This window comes from Paramormyrops kingsleyae, chromosome 2, assembly GCF_048594095.1.
Source record: "Paramormyrops kingsleyae isolate MSU_618 chromosome 2, PKINGS_0.4, whole genome shotgun sequence".
Lineage (NCBI taxonomy): Eukaryota > Metazoa > Chordata > Actinopteri > Osteoglossiformes > Mormyridae > Paramormyrops > Paramormyrops kingsleyae.
Window position 1 is genome coordinate 16,050,316 of NC_132798.1, and position 27,450 is coordinate 16,077,765.

At 49.1% G+C, this 27,450-nt stretch overlaps 1 protein-coding gene and 1 non-coding gene across 8 annotated transcripts in view; both read right to left on the reverse strand.

Annotated features, from left to right (window-relative positions):
• Nucleotides 1-558: 558 nt before the first annotated feature.
• Nucleotides 559-630, reverse strand: trnag-ucc (transfer RNA glycine (anticodon UCC)). The gene has a single exon. It is a non-coding gene; the product is annotated as a tRNA-Gly (tRNA).
• A 1,052-nt stretch (nucleotides 631-1,682) lies between these two features.
• Nucleotides 1,683-27,450, reverse strand: part of nipbla (NIPBL cohesin loading factor a) — a 47,356-nt gene continuing 21,588 nt past the window's right edge. For 3 of the 7 annotated variants that reach the window (XM_023836536.2, XM_023836538.2, XM_023836537.2), the window contains exons 3-48: nucleotides 27,230-27,395; nucleotides 25,804-25,904; nucleotides 25,184-25,295; nucleotides 24,809-24,960; nucleotides 24,299-24,424; nucleotides 23,450-23,607; nucleotides 22,998-23,085; nucleotides 22,150-22,695; nucleotides 20,767-22,029; nucleotides 16,979-17,158; nucleotides 16,356-16,532; nucleotides 16,195-16,266; nucleotides 14,621-14,710; nucleotides 14,418-14,521; nucleotides 14,219-14,305; nucleotides 13,780-14,011; nucleotides 13,237-13,388; nucleotides 13,042-13,122; nucleotides 12,346-12,446; nucleotides 12,048-12,177; nucleotides 11,693-11,775; nucleotides 11,469-11,601; nucleotides 11,165-11,308; nucleotides 10,878-10,964; nucleotides 10,490-10,710; nucleotides 10,275-10,377; nucleotides 10,077-10,175; nucleotides 9,715-9,861; nucleotides 9,139-9,273; nucleotides 8,691-8,789; nucleotides 8,466-8,519; nucleotides 8,244-8,352; nucleotides 7,995-8,131; nucleotides 7,682-7,822; nucleotides 7,409-7,502; nucleotides 7,038-7,192; nucleotides 6,634-6,724; nucleotides 6,326-6,499; nucleotides 6,009-6,199; nucleotides 5,010-5,117; nucleotides 4,699-4,899; nucleotides 4,397-4,543; nucleotides 3,953-4,305; nucleotides 3,446-3,620; nucleotides 3,025-3,204; nucleotides 1,683-2,791 (exon numbers count right to left, since the gene is read on the reverse strand). In XM_023836536.2, coding sequence (XP_023692304.2) covers nucleotides 2,426-2,791; nucleotides 3,025-3,204; nucleotides 3,446-3,620; nucleotides 3,953-4,305; nucleotides 4,397-4,543; nucleotides 4,699-4,899; nucleotides 5,010-5,117; nucleotides 6,009-6,199; nucleotides 6,326-6,499; nucleotides 6,634-6,724; nucleotides 7,038-7,192; nucleotides 7,409-7,502; nucleotides 7,682-7,822; nucleotides 7,995-8,131; nucleotides 8,244-8,352; nucleotides 8,466-8,519; nucleotides 8,691-8,789; nucleotides 9,139-9,273; nucleotides 9,715-9,861; nucleotides 10,077-10,175; nucleotides 10,275-10,377; nucleotides 10,490-10,710; nucleotides 10,878-10,964; nucleotides 11,165-11,308; nucleotides 11,469-11,601; nucleotides 11,693-11,775; nucleotides 12,048-12,177; nucleotides 12,346-12,446; nucleotides 13,042-13,122; nucleotides 13,237-13,388; nucleotides 13,780-14,011; nucleotides 14,219-14,305; nucleotides 14,418-14,521; nucleotides 14,621-14,710; nucleotides 16,195-16,266; nucleotides 16,356-16,532; nucleotides 16,979-17,158; nucleotides 20,767-22,029; nucleotides 22,150-22,695; nucleotides 22,998-23,085; nucleotides 23,450-23,607; nucleotides 24,299-24,424; nucleotides 24,809-24,960; nucleotides 25,184-25,295; nucleotides 25,804-25,904; nucleotides 27,230-27,395 — 8,045 coding nt within the window. In that variant the 3' untranslated portion in view covers nucleotides 1,683-2,425. The remainder of the gene's footprint in view (nucleotides 2,792-3,024; nucleotides 3,205-3,445; nucleotides 3,621-3,952; nucleotides 4,306-4,396; nucleotides 4,544-4,698; nucleotides 4,900-5,009; nucleotides 5,118-6,008; nucleotides 6,200-6,325; nucleotides 6,500-6,633; nucleotides 6,725-7,037; nucleotides 7,193-7,408; nucleotides 7,503-7,681; nucleotides 7,823-7,994; nucleotides 8,132-8,243; nucleotides 8,353-8,465; nucleotides 8,520-8,690; nucleotides 8,790-9,138; nucleotides 9,274-9,714; nucleotides 9,862-10,076; nucleotides 10,176-10,274; nucleotides 10,378-10,489; nucleotides 10,711-10,877; nucleotides 10,965-11,164; nucleotides 11,309-11,468; nucleotides 11,602-11,692; nucleotides 11,776-12,047; nucleotides 12,178-12,345; nucleotides 12,447-13,041; nucleotides 13,123-13,236; nucleotides 13,389-13,779; nucleotides 14,012-14,218; nucleotides 14,306-14,417; nucleotides 14,522-14,620; nucleotides 14,711-16,194; nucleotides 16,267-16,355; nucleotides 16,533-16,978; nucleotides 17,159-20,766; nucleotides 22,030-22,149; nucleotides 22,696-22,997; nucleotides 23,086-23,449; nucleotides 23,608-24,298; nucleotides 24,425-24,808; nucleotides 24,961-25,183; nucleotides 25,296-25,803; nucleotides 25,905-27,229; nucleotides 27,396-27,450) is intronic. The other 4 variants (XM_023836540.2, XM_023836543.2, XM_023836541.2 and 1 more) reach the window with 4 other exon arrangements.

Sequence of the window (27,450 nt, forward strand, 5' to 3'; positions counted from 1 at the left end):
CATTTCAGGGAGGTCCCCCCCCCCCCCGCCAAGAAGGGAAATGACTTTATTTCACACAAGAGAATTTCTACATTGGCCATATGTATAATTTTTTGTTAATACATTTTTTCTAGTCAGCACACTAAATTTCGAAGGCTCCACTGAACCGATAACTTCGGTCTCTCTCTCTCTCTAATTCAATTTGCGGGCATCAGGGAGCCGCTATCAATATGCGGGAGACTCCCGGAACTTCCGGGAGACTTGGGATGTCTGATTTCTGGACTGGCAGCATTTGTCGTTATCTCTCAGCTTCTTCAGAATTTCATAGGTTAAACTCATACAGGTAATTCTTGGGCTATTCCGGTTATCACTCAGAGATGTTGGGAACATGATAAGGAAACCAAAGACCAAAAGCACCAGGAACTAACTTACCTGTTAAGCAGCTCAACTTCAAAAACAACCACTAAACCAACCAAAAAACCAAAACCTGCTGTGTTGGCTATGTTTGAAGTTTTCGATTTGATTACTCACCCATCATTTCTAAGTTACCTGTTAAGCAGCTCAACTTCAAAAACAACCTGCGTTGGCCGGGAATCGAACCCGGGTCAACTGCTTGGAAGGCAGCTATGCTCACCACTATACCACCAACGCATCTGGCTACAATACACGCAGATGTGTGGAAGATGTGGCTATTCAGTAGCTTCCAGTGTTGGGGATTTAAATCTTATCCTTGCGTGTGTGCAGACACTGCGCATCCTCATTTTTTACGCACATTGTCAGCTCCTTCTGTAAGTCACCCATAGTGTGTGAGCCCTGTTATGAACAAGCATACACTCCAGCATGTCTTAAGCCTACTGACCTATGCCTTGGTTCCACGCGACCTTGCATGGAAGAAGCAGTCACAAGACTGATGATTCGTTTTTTAGCTGACGCTTACATTTCCAGAAAGAGGTCCGAACCAAATTGTCATTCTTTAGGGAGAGACACACTTCAAGAGCGTACCCATATAAAACGCAACACGAGCATGAACTTAGATTTTGAAACGACAGTTATCGAGAAAAGGAATAAGAAGTACTGGGGAAAAATATTTTGACTGGCTTACTAAAATATTCATGATATATGGCTTCGAGAAGCCTTTAGTACATTATACATGCAGTAAATTAAATTAAAATTTTCAATTCAGAGTATTCAGTTTAAGTAAAATGCAAATTCATAATTAATGAATGGATGAATGTAAAATTAACGTTAACGCAACACAATGAAATTGTTGCATTGGTAAGTCCGACTCATGACCAGTCCTAATTATTTTATTAGGATAAGAATACTGGAAAATCCAAGTGTGAGGTTTTTTTAAGTGCAGTTCAAAAAGACGCCACCAGGTGGCAGAAAAGCATCACGAATTTAAATATTCGATCCGAGTCATTACGGGACAAGTTGTGGTCTTTCTACAAGGAAAGTGAGGAGTTGATGTAGCACTAACCGAGAAAACTGGATAGGATGTGGGCAAAGTTTCTGTTCATGTCAACTCAATTTCACTTTCTATGAAAGCCACAGGCTTTCAGGCTATGGGAATTACATTTGCCCAATTAATCAAATACCTGTCCCTTCTGTAGTGGTGCGTTTTATCTACACATAATCACAACCGTTAATGCAGCTTTTATATGAAGTTTGCGCCCAAAAAACTCAAATGCAAACAAGACGAGTAACAAAGAGAAGTAGAAAATTTATTGCAGTATTTGTTCCACCAGAAGTGCTGGGGATCCCTTTCCCTCATTAACTAGGGTGACCTAATACATCAAAATCTACATTTACAAAAACTCCCCCTGCAGGTAGGCCACAGATACTGCATGCTTCCTTTAAAACAGAATAAATTATATCCAGGAGACTCTGCCATTGTACAGCATGGACAAACAAAAGGAAAAAATAAAAAATAAAAACAGCTTTCCCAGGAAAATAAGCTAAGCTAAAGAAAGCCGTCCGGCGCTAGGTTAAACTCCAAGACCACTTTTATTAAGAACATCAACAGACTAAGTTCCAACATTCACTTTAAGTTTATTATTATTTTTTAAACAGAAATCTTTTTCCGAGATATAAACATTTTAGTTTTTGTGTTAAACTATGATACAGTGGGAGTAGAAATCAAAAGACCAGGGGTTCTGCTGCACAACAGCGAAGGAGGCTCCCACACAATGTTTCCCAAACATTTCCTTCAGGATTTTAGTCTTGGTTCAGCTTTCTGCTTCACTGCGATGTGTCCTGTTACACGGCTACGGACACCTTCACAGACCAACTTCACAAACCTGCTCTTTTTTTTTGCCAGAAAGTTGCATTTCAAGGCCTTGTAGTGTCTGATAATCTTGCGTCTGTGTGGTGGGTTTAGAAAAAGGTTGGATTCCTAGTGTCATTTGGCTGTTGAGGACTGACAGTGACGGGCAAATGGAGTTCATTAGCTAGAAGTCCCGTCCTTGGCTGCATACAATGAGCGCAAAGTCTGCACAACCTTGTTAGTCAGCTTGTGCGCACTCGTCAAGACAATCTTCTTGTATATGATGTCCGACTCCTTGATGGTGTCCACCCAAGGCACCAGTTTGCGTCCGTCCCGTTTCTTGGCCTCGGCCCAGGGGCCTGAGTAAGACCCGGCCATCCAGTGCACATTGTAGCCATTGCTGGTCTTCTGGATGACCCGCGCGATCTGCGGCCGGTCTTTGTACTTGGGGCAGCAGATGGCGATGACGTCCATAGCCTCCACAGTCTCATTCATGTGACCGGAGGCCTCCGTTGAATCCCCGCCCTTTTTTGACTTCCGGGACGACTGTGGAGAGAGGATTTTGGGAGTCAGAAAAGTGTCTACACTAAATTTCATCTATGAATGCAGGAAGACAGACGTAGAACCCAAAAACTCCACATTCCCTTTAGGTCAGTGGTTCTTAGAATAGATACCTAGAACCTCAAAACATTGGTATGAATCCAACATACTTGAAGAACTTGTGTGTGACTATCATTAATTCAATTAGGTGAATCAGTCATAGACAGTGCACATCTCACCCCTGGGGTCCTTTCCTCGCCCTCGCTCTCATCGTCCTCCGTGTCGACTGCAGCACTGTTCTTTGGGCTGGAGCCACCCAGCAGTGCATTGATAGCTTTGTTTCGAGCGTTGGTGCTGGCCGAAGCCTCCCCCTCCTCATCCTCCTCATCTGGGTCCAAGTGCTCCATCAATAACTTGAACTAAAAGGAGAAGCTGGGGTCAACCAGAGCGACTATTCCACTGGTCAGACACACAAACCACCAGAAATTCTCTCACTTGTCTGATTAAAGGTGCCTCATTCACCTGAAAAAAACACCAATTTCTGATATTCTGAATTATTTCAATATAACCCAACAAACAACATTTCAAAAACCACAACAGAGAGGCCTGTTACAGAACCAACTGGCCTGTCTCTGCTATGTTCAAAGTCAAGATCCTTACATCCAGGTACTGTTTGATGATCTTCCGCCTGATTTCCTCGGTCAGCATGGCATTGGCAACATTGTTGGACAGGAACTCGATGGTTTGGCGAGGACTGAAGTGTACGTTAGACTTCCTGTTGACGGCTTTGTCATACACCTTGGCAGACTCAGTGGGCGAGTACTTCTGTATTTTACTGCAGGCAGATTTGTGAGTGGTGAGTGGAGCACAAGGGCTCTTACTCTGGGACAATCTTTCATTACGGCAAACATACAGCAAAGCAGACAAATGCTAGATGTTTAACAGGAATCATAACCATTATCCAGGCGGCCTAAGTATTGAAAGTAAATACAGGCTGCAGGGAGTCAACTAAATGTGGTCAGCTATTGGTGCCCATGATAACTCTGCTATGTCGCAGGCATACTTGGGCAAGCTAAGCCGTTATGGATAAAGGTTTCAGCCAAACCAATGACGCCGGGTCGTGCAGTGCAGCAATGACAGCTGCAAACACGCTGGCGGTAGCGGTACCTGTCTGAGAAGCCGTAGAGGGCCTTCAGATGCTGCTTGAGCACCAGCAGCAGTAAGATGCCCTGGGAGGCGTTGGCGAAGTCCAGCAGCGGCGTGGGGTTGCCCGAAAGGCGCTGCATCACCCAGCCCACGTCTTCAGTGCACAGGTCCATGTCCGAGTCGGAGTCAGAGTCCACAGCTGCCCGTTTCGGCTTCTTTGGTCGCCGTACCACCACGTCATCGTCGTCGTCATCATCATTGTCTTCATCTCCACTGATGACTGAGCTGGATGCTGCTTCTTCCTCACTTTTCTCCTGCAGCTTCTGCCCTGAGCCGTTCTTCCGGTCCTTCTCCTTAATGGTGGGCTGCAAGGACTGGAGAAAGAGCAAGGGGACTGTGAGCCCTCTGGAGGGGGGGGATTGGGGGGGTGTTGCCTCCGTGGCTTCTGGCACATAGGCCTCTCACCTCCTTGAAGGACTGCAGCAGGTTGCTCCCAGACACAGACAGTGTGATGTCGATGTGGTGCATGATGAAGAGCGGCTCCTCCTGGGCCTGGTAGGGGAAGCAGGCCAGGTTGTCGGCGATGAACAGCAGCATGTTTACCTCCGTCTTCTGCAGAGCCGGGAACGAAAGGGAAGAAGCAGGGGTCAGACTAATACCCAACAGAGCACACTGACGGGAAACGCTGCTGGGGTCAGGAGTTGGTGGAATGTTCCATGACATGCGGTCAGAGCACAGAAGGCTCCGTATGGACACGAGTTACTCACGGAGCTGTCGTCAAACAGGTTGAGCAGCGAGATGAGGAAGGCGCGCCGGTGCTGCCGGTTCCCCCGCACCATGCTGTAGAGATGCGAGCACAGCGCCGAGTGTATCTCGTCCGGCCGGAAGCCACGGATGATGGTGCTCTGGGCTGGCCAGATAGCTCGCTGAACCTGGTAGCTCATCTTCATCCCTGCCACTGCCTTCATCTGCATGGGGCAGGGAATTTAAATTTCACTTAACTTGGTCGACCAAGAAACTTCTCATTCACAGACTGCCTCGGCTAAGGTGACGAGGTACCACAGGACAGATCACTCACGTGAATGAAGCCCGTGTATTTTTTGTCTATCTCCACTAGCTGCTGGTCAGATTTATTCCTCATGCTCGGCTCTGGGTCTGTTCCCATGGCGATTAGGTATGGTACACACTGAGGGGAAAACGACAAACATTTAAAAAGAATATTATACAAGGTAGAAGGCTTCTTAAATGGCACAGTGGGTCAAGGGGCAGTTCATCCCAAAACTGAAAAAGATGTGTTTTAGAGGAACTTGAGTGCTATCTGTCCATCTAGGTTGTCCTGCTGGGAGTTGGCTAGTTGTGGAGATATTGGCCATAGAAATGTCAGGCGTTTCTCAAATATAATGCGAGCGAATGGTATTCTTTCTGTGGCAATTAAAATGCCAAAAAAAAACATTCATTTGAAAAATTCAACAGCCATGTCCAGAAATCATATCCCAGTTATTCAAGATAACAGACTTTTTTATCACTGTGCAGAAGATACAACCATGAGAGCCCAGCGCCACCTTCTGCACAGGTATATGACCGGTGAGTGGAGCTCGGTAGAAGAAAATAGTTCCTACATTAATCTGCTCTCTACAAAGTCTGTAGATTATGTTCAATAACCAGGTCATGATTTCAGGCAAGAGACAAATTTTTCAAATACAATTTTGTGGCGCTGTAATCACCACGGAAAGGATGCCATTCAGTCCCATTACATCTGAGAAAAGGCCGACATTTCTATGGCCAAAATCTCGAAAACTAGGCAACTCCCAGTAGAACAGCCTAGATGCCACATAAGCCCATCTAAACATCTTTTTTTGGGGGTGAACTGCCCCTTTCAGGATTCAGTGTTACACCTATCCCAGAAGACCCCTCTGGTCACAAGCCCTTAGCACCATGCTCACTGTACATCAACATCAGTTGCTTCAATACTATTCAACCCACATGACTAGAGGCAATATACAGTCACACATAATAACTATGGTCAGACCATGAAGCTGAAGACACATCCACAGTTGCTGGCCCTTCAGACTCGTACCTGCACTGGGTGGATGAGGCCCTGGTTCAGCGTGAGCGCGATGACGTTGAGGGCGAAATGGCGCACACTGGACTGCGTGTGGAAGAAGGCCTCCAGCACCTGCTTCAGGTACAGCTGCATGATGGAGCTACTCATGCCCGATGAGATGTCCCCCATCTCCTTCAGGTCCTCCTGCTTGGATAGCTTCTTCCCTGTGAAACACAAGGCAGGATCTTACACGTGGGGTGTAATGTACACGACAAGACGCATATGGCACACGGGCAAGGGAAGCACACATGTAAGGTCATATGATGGCATCCCGCGGGCAGGAGACTCACACTCGCGGTCGGCTTCCTGCATCCGTGAGTCTTCTTCTTGCAGGTATGTCTGCAGGTTCTTCAGCACCTGGATTTTAAGGTTGACGGAGCTCCGCCTGTCCGACAGAATGTCATTGTAAAGATTCTTCACGTCCTGAGAGAACATCAGGGCCGGGTGCTGGATGAACAGGAAGCCTGCCGAAGGAAAAGGGGCCAGAGGTTGCGGTCAAGAATAATGAAGAAGCAATCATACAGGAAGGACACAGCATCATCAGAAGCTGCAGATATAGTACAGATGGAGAGGAGATCAGAGACACGGCGGCTCTTACCCATGCCGATGATGGCCTTGGTCTGCACCTCTTCATCCTCGTGTCTGGTGAAGTACAGAAGCAGCTCCAGCACCTTGTCCTTGATGACCACCTGAGGGTCAGAAACAGGGAAGAAATCGGGACAGGAAAGATTAAGACACAAACCTGAACTGTTCCCTCAGGCGATACCAACTAATGCACCACATCCCCATAAGTCTAGTTAAACTACATGAGCAGATAGCACAGTCCCATCAGGGGTGTAAGGACAAAACTACTATCAGCCTTCATCATGCTTTGATGCATCACCATGATCTTAAAGCACCTTTGTTGCAGACTTTATATCATCCTGAGGGGTTTCCCCTCTGGCCCACATCAGCCTGTACAAGGGCTCCCAGTAACACACACAAAGTTCCAGAACTGGATACCTTGCTGTTCCCCTTGAACTCCTCGAGGTCGAAGTCGAAGTGCCGGCACAGAGCCCCCACGGTGAAGAGGGAGCGCAGCAGAGCTGGTTTGGTGGCGGCCAGCACCGTGCTGTTGGGGTCCTCCTGGTGCTGACCCTTCAGCTTGGTCAGAGCACCTGAGAGAGCAGCAGGGACAGTCAGCAACTCCACAGACAGAATGGTGAAAATATCCATGTTTCCGAGAGCTTTAAGGCTAACACAGTTAGAGCTGTGGGTGTAAGGAAACCAGTCCTTCACACGAAAACCAGTAGGTCTCAGACAGGCTCCTGTGATGGACTCTATAGTAACCAGTTGCACATCACACTTGTGTCCAGGCTGGGGTTACATCTTACCGTAATATCTATTGAAGCAGGCCCACACAAACTTGTAGTTGTGAGTGACCTTGTTGACCACCGCCCCGATACAGCTCACACAGTGCTGGACAACCTGAGGAGAAGCCAGGAACGAGTCAACTCGCTAGAAGCAAAAGGGCAGCACATATGAAGAGCTACGCACTGCAGCTTCTGACCAGCGGTTTGAAGAGGACTGGCTGAAAGCTGTGAAAACCAAAATAAAAGGCGTCTGGAAAGGTTGGTAAAATAAATACTAAGTTTGTTTACACTCACCGTCATGCCGTACTTGATGATGAGCTTCATGAGGTCCTCCTCAATGGTGGTCAGAAATGTTTCGCTTGGGTGCTCCATCAGTGGTACCACCAGCTCCAAGATCTTAGCCACATTACATATCACCATGAAGTCACTCTGGGACTGCAAGAAAGATGGTGTAACACTGATATGCAGGCATCCTCTCACTAACACAAGCAGGTCCTGGTACTCAACATGCACTTGCAGTTGTCTGCCACAAGGGGGCCTCATAAGCCAACAATTGACACCGACAGTCTGACAATGAATTGATACACTTTTCCGTCAGCAAGCTTACGTTGCACTTGGTGGTGAGGTAGGGCTGCATGGTCATGGCGTGTTTCACCATCAGCTGGGCGCGGATCTTGCTGAACAGGTACAGTGTGGTGATGCAAGAGACCAACCTCATTGAGTTGACGCTCTTGTGCTCCGAGGCTATGGGCCATAGAGACAATAGGTTCACTCAGGTTAGACACAGAGTGTCCTTCTTTCCCAAGGACCCCTGAAAAGAAGCAGTGCATCAACACACTGTCCTTGCTCTCCCTACCTGAGAGCGACTCCTCGTATTTGAGGATGTGCTCCACCAGGCTGTCCACAAGCTGCGCACAGGCCTTTTTGGCAGGCTTGTAGGATGCATCCTCTTCTGACTTCAGCAGCTGCAAAACATAGGAAAGGTCAGACTGCTCCCCCAGAAAGCCAAAAAAACCCGCAAAACAACTCAGGTGAACATTACAACATAAAAAGGAACATAGTTCAACCAGTCACTCACATTCTGAAGAAGCTGTTCAAACCAGTCGTAACCAGTATCTCTGCAAGCAGCAACCTGAAAAAGAGCACGACAGCATAGATACCTGGAATCATACGACAAACGAAAAAGGCAATGATCAAGAGCCTGGGACCATGAACAGGATCAGAAGACAGATAAATGGATGGAATACTGAAGAGTTATGCCATAGACTGTCCTTTGCGTATCGCAGAAAAGGCGAAGACTCACAACATCAGTGATGTTGAGGATCTTCCTGGTCATGGCCTCCTTGTCGTGGCTGGGGGTTGGCGTGAACCACAGCTTCTGGAACGTCTCGTTCACCAGTTTCTGCAGGTGTGTCAAAGGCAGAGTGAGCAGACAGAGGAGACACACAAAGTCTAGTCCAGCTGCCCCTGGGGGCTCCTTAGTGATTAATGAATCGTTGTAAACACAGACTGGGTTCCACAATGTGAACAGCAGGCCAAGGCCTGGCAGTTCATAACTGTGGTGGAAAGGTGAGTCTGGGGTAGAGTGTAACAGTAACCAGCTGGTAAGTATCTCACTGCTCTCAAGCTCATGCTTAGAAACACAGAGGCCAGACAGACTAAAAGCCACCTCACTGCTATACAGATATGTCTCATCTTCAGATCTTCCACATGACAGACAAGCTCGCTGTGTTAATGATGAGCAGCCACACCTTAATGCCCTCTTCATCGTTGACCCTGCGGATCATCTTGACGCACATCTCCGTGATCTTGTGGAAGCCAGGCTGCTCCAGACAGATGTCCCTCAGAATCTTGATCACCCTCTTCCTCACACTGATGCCTGTGTCCTGTCAGTGAGCAAATGAGACAATGGATGAACTAACAGAAACACATGAACGCAAAATAAACCCCCAAAGCATTCTGCAGTGTAATGTAACGTCATGATAATTTCCCCAATTCCTTCTCCCAGCCACTAGATGGCAGTGTGGTGCACCAGTTCACCTGAATTGAACTTTCATACTTTGAATGAACCTTCAGTGAGTCAGCCTGGAAAGCCCACACATATTTCTGTTCGTATTTAAGGTTCTGAATGCCATATTAACAGTGTCCAAAGCACCGAGTCCGGGCCTTCAGCCTCCCGAGGCAGCACATGCTCATCTTGACACGCGTTTCTTCACAGAGTGGCATTAGGCAGCAATCCATCGTTTACCACAGTGCACACAGCTGCCCTTCAACGCCCAATCAGACGGCAGCCCTTGCTTGGCCGTGAAACGCAGGCTGACACGTACCAGGATCCTCTCGATGAGCATGTCGTAGTACTGCTCCGTGAGCTGTGGCCGGCTCAGCACGAAGCGGCCCACCAGCTCCACGGCAGCCTCCCGCACGCTGGTGGAGTTGTCCATCAGACGACCATGTACGCCCCTCTGCATATCCAACTGGGGGAGGCAGGGGCAGGCGCTCATATATATATATAAGCTACACGAATGCACCGAAGTCACGCTAACACATGCTAACATACGCTAACACATGCTAACATACGCTAACACATGCTAACACATGCTAACACATGCTAACATACGCTAACACATGCTAACATACGCTAACACACGCCCTCCTGGCCAGCAGGTGACACTCATTTACTGTTACTCACCCTGGCCAGGATGCTAGGGTCCACTGCCACCACCTCTGACAGACACTTCATGGCCTTGGTTCTGACGGCGATGGCGCTCTCTCCCAGGACACGAAGGATCTGGGAATGGTGAGAGGGCGGAGAAAAGGGTTTGTTTACTACGCATGTTCAGATAGCACACCACCTACATACAGTAACACACCAGGAAGCGGCACTCACCTGCGTTAAATAAATATCAAAACTTTGTGCAAACGGCCTCATAGAGGCCAAATATCGGACAATCAGGGAGGCATCTTCATAGTCCACTGCATCAGAGTTCATTCTGTGGAGACATACAGCATAGTTTCTGGTTTACAGCTCATAGACAGTCCTAAGGCCCTAGCTGACAGGAAACACAGTGCGGGTGTGAGCCCGGTGACAGACGGGGGCCGTACTTCAGCATGCTGAACTGGGCGGGCGTGGTCTTGATCACAGAGCGCAAGAATTTCTTGCGGGCCTCAGCTCTCTGCATGATCTCCCCCGTGGTCTCCACGTCCTTGGCGTGATGAGGCCCCTCTGACGAGTCCTCGTCCTTCTGGTTCTGCGTTTTCATGGCTCTCTCGGCCTCGGTGGTGCTGTCCCGGAACCACTGAGCGATGTAGAACTTCCGTGCGAACTGCAAGATGACCGGTGGGTAAACGGCACCAACTCATTTAAATTCATCTTACTAACATGTGCACTGCGGTGCATGTAGGAGTATTTTAAGCCAAGCAGCAAGTAGACCACCAGCAGCACAGCCTGCATGTCAAAGCAGACGGACAAGTGCACGACCAAGCGACTGACCACAAGCGACGGGTCTGTCTCCGCGTTGTCCTCCATGTAGTCCAGCAGGGTCTTCTGCAGCTGCTGAGTCTCATCGTTGCCTGAAGCCTGTATCACAGCACAAGAAAGGCAATGCTACAGATTGGGGCCACCAGAGCCAACAGGAAATCATAGGCTCAGTCTGTCTTTACGAACTGCTCTGTAAATCTGCAGGTTTCACCAAATGAAAGCCACAGGGCCTTCAGCTACACAGCCTCTTCTCCCCTGACATGCACTATTTCCTGCAGACACACACATTGACTGCATACCTCCTTCAGGATGCGATCGATGGATCGCTGGTCCATCTTGCTGGTGACAGCGTCCTTACGTAGCCGAGCTGCCACCGTGCCCAGGTAATCCAGCGAGGCCACTCTCAGTGCCATCTCAGTCTGCTTGTTGCTGAACTGATGTACCTGGATAAGGCAACCCAAGAAGGCTTAGATGCAAGATGTTTGGAACCAGAAATCCAGAAGTTTTCAGAAGGCCAGACCAAGTTAGCTGTAGGTGGTACAGTGCTGGAAACACTATCTGTGCTATACCGCCATAACCAGATAGGTGAGGGGATTCGCTCACCAGCAGTCGGCCAAGCAGACTCAGGAGAAGTTCTGCAGCAGGCCACTCTGGCTTGTTAACTGTCGACAGCAGGTCCTGTACAAAGTTCTCGAACAACGGTCGGTAGTCCTCCTCACCCTGCTTGCTGCCGCACCTGGGGAATGGGGGTGAAGGATCGTGACATCGAGGGGGAAATACCAGCCCCATAAGAGACTCACCGTCACCGTGGAGACGCACTGACTCACTTTTTGAGAAAGACTGAAAGGAAGTTCTGAGCCGTCCTCATGGCTGTCTCATAGGAGTTTGTGATCAGGACGTCCTGATCCACCTAAGAATCAAAATGATGGATCAAAACTAAACTTTTCAGCTCTTGCAATAATTCTTTAAAGCTATAACTATTTTTAACATTTTTTTCCTAACAACAGATTTAATTTCACTGGGTAGAATTCAGGGAAAATGGAGCTCAAATGTGCAGCCACAAACCACAGCCAGTGGGAAAACTCCAGAGAGGAAATTACATCGTTAAGCAGAATCACACCTCCAGAAGGGAAAGTGGAGATTCCCACCACAGCAGATTCAAGAGCCCTTCAGAATTCACACCTTTCTGCCACGCTCGTCCTCTGCATCCTTGTCACATGGCAGGTGGACCACACACTGGATGAGCTGAAGTACCAGGGCCGTCACCATCTGGATGTACAAGGGCTCCCCATCCACATCGCTGCTGTTCAGCCTGCAGCGGGGAATCAGACATACCAGGCTTGAGCAATGTGGCTGGGGACCAATCAGGAGAATGATGCCAGTAGCTTGGCCAAAAATGAAGACAGGAACATCTATCAAAGTAATGTTTCATGGGAGTGGTAACAAGGGTCCCTCAAACCAAACCGGGCCGACAGCTCACCTGAAGTTCCTGAGACTGCGCTTGCTGGTGGGCAGTCGGGCCAGGGAGGTGAAGATCTCCTCCAGGATGAGCTGCCTGTGCTTCTCGTAGCGATTGAACACCTGTGTGGTGCAGCCAGAGTGAAGAATGTCAGCCAGGAAGCTGTGCCGTTTACAGACAGGAAATACCTATTAAATTAATGCAATGCTGGCAAAGGGACAATATTGTATATGTATGTATATCTGTCTGTGTGTGTGTGTGTGTGTGTGTGTGTGTATTACACACACACACACACACACACACACAGCAATATATACATAATACACACACACCTCAGCTTTCTATTCAGAAGGGGAACTGTGTGGGTGTGTTTTTTATATATATGTTATGTATATAAATATTTTGACAGTGTGGGAACCACCTGTTTGCTCCTCAAAAGGTGAAATTCATTTTTATAGAAATCTGTAACTGCAATCAAAGAACTAAAAATGCCAAAAGTCTTGTATTTTGTTTGGTTACTTATGGTGAAGGTTATGGCTGGGTAGGGGTTAAGGTTGTCATTGTTGGGATTAGGGTTTTGCCCACAGAAATTAATGGAGAGTCCCCATAAAGAATACATGAATGTGCGTGTGTGTGTGCATGTGTGTGCGTGTGTGTTGTTGCGGTGGGGTTGCTTTGAGCGCTGTCATACTGCGGGGGAGGGAATGACTGACTCACCGCCGTCACTAGTTTAATTGCGCACAGCTGCAGCTCACTGACATTCTCCACAAAGAAGGGCGTGATGCCCATGGAAGAGACCTGGGTGGGTGGAGAGAGAGCATGTCATTAGTAAGGGCCGCTTTCCTCTTCATCCTTTAGCTTATCGCCACCACCGAGAGAGCGCATCCTTCCCAGCCGCCCCAGGTCCCTCACCTGCAGGATGGTCGTGTCCGTCAGCAGCTGGATCTCCAGCAGCTCGGAGATGTTGCTGACAATGTCGCACACCTTGTTGTACAGCATGACGATGACTCTCTGCTTGTGCGTGGAGCACTTTGCCCGTTTGGCCTTGGAGCTCAGCATGCCCCCTGGGGGTAGGAGAGCACAGATCAGGTCACGGCCGGAGATCACAGGGTGCGACTGCCTTCAGCAAGCAGGGGGCCCCCCTCCCTGATCGCTACATGGCAGCTGAGGATGGAGCCCAAAACCTGAGACAGACTATTACGTCGGATAAAATGTCAGCTGACTTTCAGGTCCGGATGCTCCTGGACAAATCAAACCTTAAGAAGGTTAACGACCGCATTGCTGGAACAAATTTTGATTTGTTTTGTGATGTCATGCTTTGTAACCTTTGTCTGTGTCCTGGTGCCACCTTCAGCACAGCAGTTAAACAGCCCATCTAATCCAGAGATAAAGACCGACAGCCAGCGGGGGGGGGGGGGGTCACTAGAGGACGGCGGATGGGTGCAGCCAGCTGACCTCCGTGCGGGTCCATGCGGTACACTGGGTCATACTGCGGGTAGAGGGTGTTCTGGAGGTGGAACTTGGTAAACTGCAGCACGCGCTCAATGACATCCTCGATGTAGACTGCCTTGGGCATGCCGCTGGAGGTCATGATATTCAGGGCGGTCAGGCAGGCGTCGGCCGACTTGGTCACACGCTCCATGATGAGGTCACGCCACAGCCGCTCCTCATCTTCCGTGTCATTGTCCTGCGTGTGTGACAGCAGGGAAAGGGCTCACTATTTACCAGGAAACAAGAGACTAAACACTTTAAAATAACTGCATACAGTGAAGAGTCAAGAACCTAAAAGCACCACAGATGCTTCTGACCTGTGAGTCACCTTCTACTGCCCAGGTCTCGTTCCTATGTGACCAATGACAGGATGAAACTGTGACCTTGGTTAGGAGAAACTCACATGGCTCATCAGAGTTGACAGCTTAGCCCCATCCTGAATGTTCTTCTCCAGGATGTTCAGCACCTTCACCAACTTGTCAGTGGGAATCTGCAAAGCAAAGAGCTCTTTTGGTGGGAGCCAAACACGAGCTCCTGGCTGAAAAAGTTGGTCCGGATGCAAAAGCCGATTCCCCCTTAAGCAACAGGAGGAGCACGCCTACCCTGCTTGCGATGCTCATGGCCTTGATCTTGGCCGACTCACTGCCCAGCTCAGCCAGCTGGTGCTTCCCCAGCAGCAGCTCCTGAGGGATCTCCTCGTCGTCCGCTGAGAGGGATGGGAATTGGTCACAAATATGCACCAGACACTTTAAAGATCCAAAAACTGGTGTAACAGCAAGCATACACCACCAGCCCAGCTCAGTACCGAGTGCGGTGAAGTCTATGTCTTCTAAGTTCTCCAGGATATTGTCCACGCTGGCTGAGAAGCGTTTGAAGGTCGATGAGTCCATCATCTCTGCAGATCAAGTCAACCAAAAATGGTTACAACACGCTGACATTACACAACAGCAGGTGGATGATTCTTAGCGAACCTGTATCTTATACCACAGAAAGATTTTCAAAAATGCATCATCTATTTTTAAAGGTGGATTCCTGCTGAAAAACTGTCAGCCCAGACCAGGAACTGCATTTACATTTCATTCATTTTATCCAAAGCAACGTACAGTAGAGGGAAAGGTTACAATTTGTGTGTGTTCCCTAAGATTTGAACTAGGGCTGCCACTAACCACTATTTTTCTATGGATTAAATTATTATTATTTTAAATTATTAGATTAATCTATAGACTTTTATAGATTGGTCGATTAAGAAATCAAATGAACCGCATAAATTAATGGACGCCGGCATTTCTGCAATTATAGGGAAATTATTTTCGCTCACATTTTGATAAGCAGATTAGTAGTGTGTCTATAATATTAATGTGATGCATATTGTGAGACCATAAATTAGTATTTTGTAATCCGTAATCTGTATGCTTACTAAATTCGGTTAGCGGAGCGCTACATGCTACTGTTTTGGTAAATCATGGAAGCAATAAGTATTAATGTGGCAGTGAAGAAAGGGGCACTTCAGCAACCACATCGTCTTTTAAGAAGGAGAGATATTATGGATAACCAGGGTAAAAAGACGCTGGTGATGTGGTGGTACTTTTTGGCAATTAAAGTCCAAGACCTTTTTTTAATAAATATAGTTTTCATTTTTATTTCAGTTAACAAATTATTTTCTTTTATTAGAACCCGTTTTCGTTTCAGTTGTAGTTTACGATAATAACACTGGTCCCACCAAGCCCAACACACTGGCACCGTGGATCAACGTAGAATAAGCCTCGATTCTTGGCCAACTGATTTCTCAAGCACTTATTCAACTGAGATTCTAAGGTAGCTGCAGACAACTCATTTCGCAGCTACGAGGACAAAAGGTACTAAAAAAAGCTCTCCATACTAATGGTAATTTAATAGACATGAATAGACAACAGAGTGGTTTTGCCTACTCTGCCATTCCATCATCCAAATTAGCGCTCATGCATTTCCTCTTCAGGTGCTCGTGCACAGCGCTAGCACCATCATGGTACGCCATCGAAACTTTGTACAGGGTAAAACCACCTTTTTGTTTATGTAATTATGGGAGTAGTTCAAATTATCATTAGTGATATTAAAGGAAAACATTTGTTATAATGAACTGAAGCGTTTTAGAAATCATAAAGGCAATTTTGATAAAATAAAAAACTACGCGGATTTGAAAAACTGACTATGCAATTTCAGCTTCGACATCATTGACTTCGTTGACTAATCTCGGGAGCCCTAATTTGAACCCTTTTGCACTGTTAGTGCCATGCTACATTTAATAAGCTATAGCATTGCCCTTCCTTGAGAAGGTGTTAACCAGATTTCCATCAACATTACTCAGCCTGCTAGACTGACGACTCTGACCAGTACTCATACCTTCTTGGGTAAGCTTGGGCTCGTAGGCTTTCCTCTTCTTCTGCTTCTCTTTTTTCTTCATCTTCCGGGCCACTGATGGGACACAGGAGAGTGAGCTGGTGAGAGTGATGTCACTGCAAATGCACGCGCTCGCTCCCGGTCAGCTGACCCGTGACACTCACATTCACTAAGGCTGGGTGGCGGAGACTCCTCTTCCGAATCCTCCCTGTACCGGCTGCCGGAGCCCCTGCGCCCATCGTGACCCCACCCACTGCGGCGGTGTTCCCCGGAGCCCCTTCTCTCTCGTTCCTCGCTCTCCCATGTCTTGTCTCGGTCCCGCCGTTGTCTTTTCCGGGCAGCTGAGGAACAGAGAAGAGTGAGGACCGATCAACTGACACAGCAGCAAAACGAGGGCCTTAACAGCTGGTCTTCATTCCTCTCTGCTGCCATTGAGGGTGTAAATAAGCTAACTGGAAGGGACCAAAAGCCTCAAGGAGAGGCTGTCACCCCAAGCTCTAGGTCCACAGCAGATCTACTATATCAATTTCTATTAAACCAAGCACAGCTGAACACAGAATTTCAAATCTGCTTGCACAAGAGAAAGCTGGCAAATTCACATTAGCATACAAAACAGAGCTTACAGCTGTAGGGAGTACTGGCTAAGGAGGCGAGTTAGTTTGTGGGGGGATCCAATCAGAGCTCTGAGAGTATGTGTGCAGCGCTGGGATCGCGGCAGGATGAGGATCACCCTCGGGCAGCGAGGTCTGAGTGACAGGGCGAGCGCCAGCTCGGCGCGGAGACTCACAGTCACCTCCAGCCTCAATGTCTTCGTGGTTGTCCTCTTCCTCAGAGCTGACCTCCGCGTACTTGGCCGTGCTGCGTTTCCGCTTGCTCATCTTGACCCGCTCACACAGTGGCATGGTGGACTCGATCTCCGCCAGCAGCTCCGGGGGCAGCTCCTTCAACACGGACTGGTCCATCCCACCTGTGAGGAGGATTGCGGGTCATGAACCTTAGGCGACATCTCTGGCTGATCTGGCCGAGCGGGAAACCCAGCAACAGTGAGGCTACAGACCACTGGTGTCATGTGCAACTGGCTGCTACATTTAGGAAAGAAAAAAAAAACGTAACACTGGTTCACGAATGTGGTCCAATCAATCAGAGCTCGCACTAGCATCCAGAAAGTGACCCACCAAAATATCTGACTTTGATAAATTAACCCACAATTTACTACAGACATCTCAGGAGAGTCATAATCTTAAGTATTTATCAGAAGCAAAAATCCAGTGTTTTTTTGTGGTGGATTGCAGTGGACAAAAGTTACAAATTTACCCTCAAAACAATTAACCCCTTCTGCTGAAGAGTGAGTAATCAGCAGTTATATTAAATTAGAATGGTTAAATGACTGACTTCAATACCTGAGCGCTTCATATTGTCATAAAATAAAAAATCTCCTACTACTTCTCTAGTGACTTTTTAGGTTAATTCTTAATATAACATTTTAAATATAGGCCATTCATTTTAAGTCTGCCCTTCACACATGATGGTATCCTACAAACGCAAACAGCTTCCACACACAAAGCGCCCAGATTTCTTCAGACCGTTAACTGATGGGTTAACTAATATTTCAAGGGTAAATGACCCTTCTGTCCACCACAGCTCACTTTTGTTAGAAAAATTAATGTCAAACTGGCCCAGGTCTTCCTTTTAATCTTCAGCTTAAAAAATAATTGGAATAAACGATTATGAAAAGATGACACTGGATAAAAGCCTCCCTTCACAGTATGTCATGGGATTAAGAAAATGCCAGTTTAAATTCTTCTGGCAGTCTGCAAATCCCAGCGCCGGTGAACACATGGAGCATCCAGTTCCTCAACAAATTTCACCGGCCTTTGCCTTCCCCCTCCTTCCTCAGTCATCTGAGGATGATTTACTTCAAAATCACACCATGTACTTTAAATAATTCCACATCTAAAGCTGGCAGAGAAAACTGAAGTGGCAATAGCAGTATTTATGAATTTCAGCTTTTTGGGGGTTTAATATCTTTCCATGTTAATGCGATCTCTGACTGTTGATTAGGACTATGTAGAGGTAATCACATGTGCAGCAAACATAACACAGTCACGGCCTTTAAGGAAATGGACTGCAACAGGAAACCTGGAAATTACAAGTGCCAAGAAGGGTCCTGCTAAGAGCCATTCAGCCTGGAGCAAATGAATTCCTTGCTTTATTCCAGTACTGTGCGCCCAAAGCGATCCCTTTATGCTGAACTCTGCAGCATGCTTCCGAGACTAAGCGTCCAGTGTTCTACGTGTGCTAGACTGTGCGCTAAGCGACGCGTGTGATCAGCACGCCATTTCACTGCTGCTGTGCATCAGCACACGGCAATGTGGCAGAAGGGCTCCGCGTCCTAATGGGGGAGAGGGGGCACAAGCTCACTGCGTCATAAGCTAACGGTTTCTGTAACCAGATGAACTGAGAAGCAGCCAGATGCCGGTGTGATTAACAAATGTGGCAAACTAAGACATGGCCGGCTGAGGAAAACCTGGGTGGCACTGACCTTTGACCTTGCTGAATAAACCATTAGCCTGCTACATAGCAAGAATGGGCACACTGCTGATTAGAGCAGAGGTCCCCAATTCCAGTGCCGGATGGCCAGTCTGCAACACAGATTGCAGATTTCCGTGCTCAAACACACATTATTCAGGTCACCAACCAAATGCCAGGTTTAGCAGATGCAGCTAAGCAGGGAAATCTACAATTTGTGTCACAGACTGGGAGTCTCTCAGGACCACAATTGGGGATCCCAGGATCAGGACGTCACTTTTTTTCTGGTAGATTGACAACACAGCAGCAGCAGCGATAACGACATGATGATCTTAACAAGTGGGTAACTATTCAGAACCACCACCCCCCCCTCAGAGCAGAGCACCCAGCCACAGACGCATAGCGCTCTTGGAGACAGGAGCAGTCAGGTTTCCTGTCATGATGATGAGAGGGGCAGCTGGAGTCACAGGCGTCGTGCGACAGCGAGCAGAGCTGACTGCAGCTGCTCTACCTGACCACCGACCGCGCAGCACTAACGACTGAAGCCATTCACCTTTGGATCTCAGAGCTTTTCATCTAAGAGTCCAAACAGGGGCTTGGTCACAAAGCCAGGTCCTTAATGGTTACACGGGCCGAAGCCACGGTCTGCTCTTCTCAGTACTCTGCCTGCCTCTCCAGCTGTCCCACCCCATCGTTAGCAGCTCAAATACACAAACGGCTCCTTCAAACAAGGCAAATGTCCATCAGAACAAAATATGGCTGAAGCATACGTGTGACTGCATGGAGGCAATGAACCGTGAATAGAGGAGAGCCCCGGCACAGAGGTATAAGGAAGAGAAATTAGCCCCTGTCTTCCTCTACATTTCCTTATAAGTCTTGTGTTGTTTTAGGATTTCGCCCTTCAGTTCATAGCTGTAGAAAAACATTGCTGTCACATCCACTAAGAGGACAACACACAGTGGGCTACCCTTTCAGGCACTGGGGCACCACACCATTGTTTGGTCCAGTCTGCCACCTAACGTCAATGTTGGGTCCATACCAGGCCATGCTGACTATGTTCCCCCCATTTCTAAGGAGAGAGCATGAAATTCATTCATCGCCAGAAACAGCAGTTCAGTGCTCACACCATCAGCTTGGGGCGGGGGGGGGGGGGGGGGGGGGGGGCACCGACCTGCTGCCTCGGGCGCTCAGCTCCCAGACCAGTGCCATCCAGATACAGAACATTTGGGTTTTCACCCCTTACTCGGCAATGGCTTGCTGGATAGAGCATTCTCTGCAAGAGCAGCCTTTTCTAGGGATCTCAAACTACGCACCAGCTAGAGGCGGCCTCACTTGCCAAAGATGGACAATCAAACAACCAGACAATGATGAACAAATGACAGGCACCAATTATAACATCTCTCATTAGGGAAATAGGATGCGGTCCAGAAGAAACATTTTTCTATAGAAATGACCAAGTAGTGACAGAGAAAAATGTCTACATACATGCAATGGTAGTGATAATGAATGGGGAATGTGGGGACGCATATCCAAGTGGGAAATAAGGAGGATCCTTTACATCATTTCCTCCTTCAAAACCCATTTTGTGTCATTTAATTAGATAAAGAGAAATCATATCTTTCAGAGACAGACTGAGGATTGAGAATTGCCAACACACACATATAATCATGCAAGATCATTTTTATTTCTTCACAGACTTTAGTGCATTTTGAAGGTGAATTAATACATGTTGTACTTCAACAACGGTTGTTACGGTTCCCGGTTAGATTCCCCAATCCCATAATAAGCTTATACACAAAGCCATTCAGCTTTCCATACATGTGTGATGGACGCACGTTTTACTGGATGCTTTGCAGCATGTAATAAAAGCCGGTCACTCATCCCACAGCACAGAGATGTTAGATGTTTAGAGGCACCGTGTGGGGCTGAACCCACCGTGTCACCCACACACAATGCCGAGAGACCAAACACTGTAAATGGAAGCATGTGCGTCTGGCCCCGGTGGCAGCGACGCCAAACAGCATCGCTGGACCGGGCCTGTCTTACCTTTCCCCGATTTCCCTGAGGACAGCCTGTTCTTGCTGGACTTGGAGCTCCGTGCATTACGGTCCTCCTTCTCCCGGAGGAACCTCTGCACCTCGTCCAAGGTAAGCTTCTGCAGCACCACAACAGGCTTGGGTACTTTGTGGAGCTCCTCCATCTCCATCAGGTCCATACGCTCCAGCCTCACCTGTGGCTGAATCCAGCCCTCGGGGAGCCCGCTGGCACCCGCTGGCACGGCAGCCTCCTTGTCCCGCTTGATCTTGGGGATGACAAAGTTCCTCAGTGCCTCCGATTTTCCCCCGAGCAGATAGGAGGGGAACTCCCCGGACTTGGCCTGACTGTCTGGGCAGCTCCTGCTCCCATCCCCACTGAGAGGCTTGAAGCCGGGCCGGTCGCCCCGCGAACGCCCACCATGGTCGACTGCACCTCTGTCAGGTCGAGGGCGGTCTTCTGGAGAACGGCGCTCCCTGACTGCGTTGCCAGCATCGGTCCTTGACTTCCGATCTCGATCCCGGTCTTTCCCGTGTCTGGAGTCATGCTCTCCCCTGCTGCCGGATTTGGGCGTTTCAGGACGCGGAATTCTGGTCGAGTCCCGGCTCCCGTTACCCTTGTGGCCCTCATGGCCCTCCCGCCAGTGAGCCTCTGAGGACGAAGATGGCCGCCCATCCGGCCGATGCCTTTGCCGAGCATCCGGGGTCCTTGGTTCTGAGCGAGATTTTGCTGCGTCCGCCGTGCTGTCGCGCCGGTGCTTGGAGGTCTCCGGTCGTTTGTCCCCAGTAAGGGGCTTGCCTGCGGAGTCTCGCCGGTAGTCGTGTTTGTGCTTGGCGGCGTCCGGCCTACCGTCTGAGGCCTTGTGTCGTGGTGGCTCCACCCGCTGCTTTATGACCTCAGGCCTCCGATCAGTTTGCCCATCCGGCCTCTGCCTGGCACCGCTGTGCTCCGTGCCGAGTCGGGCCGCCCCAGCACCATCGGCGGGCCCTTCCCGTGGCTCCTCGGGCCACCGCTGGGCCTCGAGTGCCGGCATGGGTGCGGCGACACACAGGGGATCTGGCTGGCCGTCAGCACGGCCTGCCTGCTGCAGGTCGATGCTCACCAGCAGGGCCGGCCGGCTGGCCCCGTTCCCTGCTGAGCTGGCCTCCTGAGGGGCCGGCTTGTTCCCAGCACTGCCCCCTCCGCCCCCACCTGGTGCTGCAGTAGCCCCTGCTGTGCCCCCAGCTCCAGGCTCCTGTGGGAACGAGTCCTGCTTCCGCTTCTTCAGTGGCTTATCTGCAAAGCAGAAAGTGACCATTTAAACATACAGCTGAAAGTTCTTACCAGGCATATTCAGTTTTTGACAGTTAGATCTAACCTATAAGCAAACACTCATAAGGCAGGCCAGCTCCGTACCTTTGTCCTGTACTTCCTTGGAGCAGCGTTCCCGCTCATTGGCCGACTCGCGCTCTATCCTCTCGATCTCGGCCAGCGCATCCATCTCTACTTCATCGTAGGGCGTGCTGCTGCCGGGCGCAGGCTGTTTGGAGGAGAGGGCCGCCACGTTCTGCAGCACGGGCACTTGCTGAGCCAGGGCCGGGGGCCCGCCGGACTCCTGGGGCGTCCGCAGGGGCTGCGCCGCTCCGCACGGAAGGCTGTTGAGGGTGACCTCGCCCTCCAGGTCGGAGCCAGGCTCCACGGCCGACAGCGGCTCACCTGCCTGGTCCAGCTCGGACGAACGAACACGGGACAGACGCAGAGTCAGCTTGCTGGAATCCTTGGAGGGCGAGCTGACGATGTCGTACATGGCCGCCTTGTCAGCCTGCTCCTTTTCGTCCCTGCTCGTCTTCAGTTTCTTCTGCTTTTTCTTGTGGTCCGGGGAGTCCAGGAGGTCCGGGGGGCCGTGGTGGGGCGAGGTGTAGGGGGGCGGAGACTGCAGGATGAGCGGAGGGCGGGACGCAGCTGGAAAACAGGGGCCGTACTTAAAACCTAACGCCGCGAGCCCACCCCCCACTGACATTTATAATCTTCACTCCATCCATTCGCTATTGTTTGTTGCAAAATTTAAAAAAAAACAAAACAAAAAAATGAACAAAAAAACAAAACAAAAGAGGAACCTCATTCGTCAAGAGAAAAGTTGATGATGGGGAACAAAGGAGGGCTTGGCAAGGTTACCTACCAGCATGAGAGACGGACTTGGGACCGAGAGAGACCACAGGGCAGCACCCGGATGCTCACGGGAGCACAGCCTGGCTGGGACCTACCTTTGGGGGTTCCATCACTGCCTGCAGGGGAACACACAGACTGGGGGGACCTCAGGGGGAAGGATGCGTTTCGTATGGAAGGGTCATCCTGGAGAGAGAGAGAGAGAGATAAAGGTCATGACGGCACACGGCCACCGCTCACTATACAGGGAGAGACCTACAGCCCAGGTACATGTCTCTCTTGATGGGTTACTTTCTACATTCTAACATTGGGTCAGCCCCCTATTTTCTATCCAGCATTACTGAACAGCAGGTCTCTTCTTAACCCTTGAATCCGCTTCAGTAATGCATCCAACTTGGCTCATTAATGAACTTGGGGGGGGCGGGAACTGCTCATTTTCAAAGGCAGCTCAAAATCATTAGTGTTCCTTCCAGAAAAGACGTGGCACCGCGGGGCTACCGCGCTCTTGCCGCCATCATACCAGAACGGCCACACGGACACGTGAAGGTACCTCGCTGCCGAGCGCCCGGTGGACGATGTTCATGTAGTCTTCACTGGCGCCGTGGCGATCCGCGTGGTGGTTGGCGGCACTGCTCGCCATTGGCCCAGGCGCCTTGGCCTCATGGATATTCCTCAGGCCCCCAGGCACCATTGGACTGGCAACCGACACTGGAGGGGCATGGTCGGAGAGGGAGACCAAGCAGAAACATGAGTTCGACCCAGCAGAGCCAGGACACAAGACACACAACCATGTGGATTCAGATGAAACCCTTTGAAAGATGGCAGGTCGATGCGGAGGGAAAATGAGCCGATATTAAAGGTGCGATGTGAACAAAGAGCAGGGTGGGGTGATGTCCACCGTGGAGAGCTGCAGGCCTTCAGCTTTACAAGCACCCCTCAGTGAGGAGCTGACAACACAACTGAGCAAGAATTAGAGAGGAGGCAGGAAAAAAAAAAGCAGCACCCCCTGGTGGTCAGTAATAAGCACCCTCCTGTTGAAGCCTTTCCCAACTTCATAACGTGGCGCATTTAAGCAGGGTGTAGGATGTCTGCTGAAATGCTGCATGTCCCTCAGGGCCTTCTGGGCTGACTGTGGGCAGGATCACTGCACGATGCCAATCAATGACGCCTCAGTTCCCCCTGGCTGTTTGTCATTTCTCAGGAGGTTAAAACAGGCAGTGGTTGACACTGCAGAGCAGTCCCACCCGCTATGGCTTTCAAAGCCTCATTATTTTCATTACTGCTAAGCACCTAGAATCCCAGAGGATGGCTGATGGGGCGGACAGATGGGTATGACGCCGGGCTGCATAACGGCTGCAAATGAGACACGCAAGATGGCTGTCAGGGCCCACCCCTCTACCTAACGTCGGGGTGGAGGGGTTCTGCTGGGGGGAGGGGTGAGGCTGCCCACCCAGGCACGGCTGAACCGGCCGCTGGGGGCTTCCTGAGTAAGCAGGGGCCGAGACCAGAGGGGAGCCGTGCAGCTCTATGAGCATAGGGGAGGAGGAGGGAGAGAGAAAGAGAGGGAGAGATACACACACACACGGGGTCAGAGTACTCACAGGCTGTGCATGTGCACAGGTGCGTGTGTGCATGTGCTAGACAGCTGAGAACCAGGCACATTTAAACCCACAGGAAAAAACAAGCGCACTTAGGTGGGAGGCAGACAGTAAAGCTGTGTATGTGTGTGGCGGGGGGTGGGGGGGCAAACTGGATTAAACCAGTCTTTGGTCACTGTAAAGAAGGTCTGAGCTTCCTGGAGGCTGAAGAAGTCTGTGTACTGCAAACCAGATCCAAAAATATCAGGCATGAAACACACGGGGAGACGGAGAGCGGGCAGGGAGTGAGGGGTGGAGGCGGCGCAGCTCACCTTGCTGGATCTGCTGGTGCTGCGTGTAGCTAGGCGGGTGCGGGTACGGCACATAGCCTGCGGGGCTCTGGGGGGCGTAGGGACTGGGCACCGGGCTGTTCTGCTGCGGCAGGAAGCGGCTGCCGGAGTTTGTCTGCGGCGGGACGAAGCGACTGCCAGGGGAATGAGATCAGAGACGGAGCACCACGGTCACACCAGTGCTACTGGGGTCAGATGCACGGTCTTCCACAAATGGCTGACAGCTCAAAGACGCAGCTTTAAAACAAAACTGCTGTGATCAACCAGGCCCCTGTTGTACAGAGGGATCTGAGCAGCAGAACAGGACAACCAGCATCAACAAAAGGCTTCAAACAGAGACGGAGGTTTGGTCTGCACCTGGAAGGGCTATGTGAAATGGAAGCTTGCTGGTAGTTTGTTGACGCTGGGCTGCCATGCATGGAATTCTGGGTGATTTTGTACTGCGGCATCATTGGCTGCTGCATGATACCTAAGAGAGAAAAGCAGTGCAATTTACATTAACATTGTGTGCATGTTATTTATTGTTTTATTTTCTGGTCAAAATACCACACAGCTGAGAATGTGAGTGTGAGTGTGAGTGTTAAGGGCTTAATCAGGGGCCCGACGACGACAGCACTCTGCAGGCCAAGGAATTTGAACCAGCAACCTTGCGATCACAGGAATCAAAAATCAAGCATTTCTGCTTATTCCTGCATTTAAAAAATAAACAAATAATTTGACAAAAAATTGACACGTAAACTAAAAATAATTAATGGCCATAAAAATAATGCATAATGCATTTTGCCTTAGAGTGATTTTATAAACAAACTCATAAAATGTAGGAGTGAGCCGTTTAAGAATCGGAACCCTAATTGCAGTGGCCGTCTCAAGTGAACAAGTAAATTCCAGATGGAGCCAGTGGTGATGGCAAGTTTCCCTCTGGCCACCTTTGGGTGGGCAGTGTGTTTGCAGCAGGGTCTCCAAGCTCTGACACTTACTCTTCTCTCTGAAGATGTTGGGGTGCCTGGACAGCACAATCTGCAGCAGCACTGGGACGTCACCCTCTGGGTCATCGCTGCCCAAGTTGTCCTTCAGTTCTCTGTGCGGAAAACACACGGGTTAGAAGAATAAATACATAAATATCACTGAAGCACTCATCCAACGTAAAAAATCCATCATGCTGAACAAAAAAAAAAAAAAAAGTTTGTATCTTTTTTGGCTGATGGATATGGATATTAGAACAGGCAAAAAAATGAGCAACGGAGCCCAAGTGCTGTAATTTAGGTACCAGAAAACCCACAGCGTGAGATGGATGGGCATGAGCAATAACTAGGGATCCACATTTTTTCAGTTCCGATCCAATTCTGATACACAACTGCCAATATCGATACAGATTCCGATACGAGGTCTTTTTACCTAAATATTTTAATATAACAACATGTCAATATTTATACTTTATATATTAATATTTTTAAACTAGTAAACACAAATGAAAAAATACGCCAAAAAATCTTTAATTAGGCTACTACAAACATACATAACGTACTGTTCCACCTCATTTGTACATCTTGTTTTAAGCATTTTTGAGGCATTTTGCAGTTTAATTTGAATGTCTTCCAAGCGAAGATATGCAAGTGGCGAATGCTTAAAATGTCCCACAGTGTTTCTCCCACTGCCATCAGCGTCACTTACACTTCGCTGCGATCGCAGTCTCTCCTGTATCACAAGCTGTAGCGAGTGTGCAAAACAGCCCAAGCTAGCGACTCCCAAATCATACATTGCTTTTTCATATTCATATTGCGTGCGCTTTGTTCAACCGTTAATTGTATTTTGAATGTCGAATGTTGAATATTTAACTTTACGTCAGTGAGATTTTCTACTAAATGCTACTTCCACTTCTCAAAGCTTTGCTTTTACAAATATTGCAAATTGCTATGCTACTAGTTGTTGTTAAAAGCACAAAATACTTCCAGATCGTCACCCTATCATCTGTTCTTACAGTCCTCCTACTGCAAAGTGTATGCACATGACGTCAAAGCAGGGAGAAATCACTATGCTCATACCCAATGAGTGGCAGCATTAACATTCAGCTTGAATGGCGCAAAAACACATCTAAAATGGTAAAGAGCTGCCGTGTGATCGATTATACAAATCGAGTTAACAAGACATAGGACCTACAATTTTGCAGACTGCCAAAAATTCAACAAGTGTCAGACGTGGATCAGTTACATATGGCCGATACCGAATCCATCTAATAGATATGGATCGGTACAGATACTGAACCGGATATCAGATCAGTGCACCTTGCAATGTCATTACCCATAATGCACCAGAGGGGCAGGTTAACTGGAATGAAAGCTAACACATGGGGAGGCATATCAGGCCTAAACAGAGACCAGTGTTAGAGTGGGAGAGGATACCCACATGTGCTCTGTGGAGACCTGGCTGAGGCTCTGGGCCAGCTGGGCCACCAGGTTCTCGTCCCTGCAGCCCAGCAGGCAGGTGACGTCCTCCGCGATCCTCCCATTGTACAGCAGGCTCTTAGTGGTGGTGGCAGGAAGGGGAGAGGGCAAAGGCAGCTGGTTCAACACTGTAAAAGATGGGAGAGACAGCTTCATTAAGCTTTGCGTCATATCAACATTTAC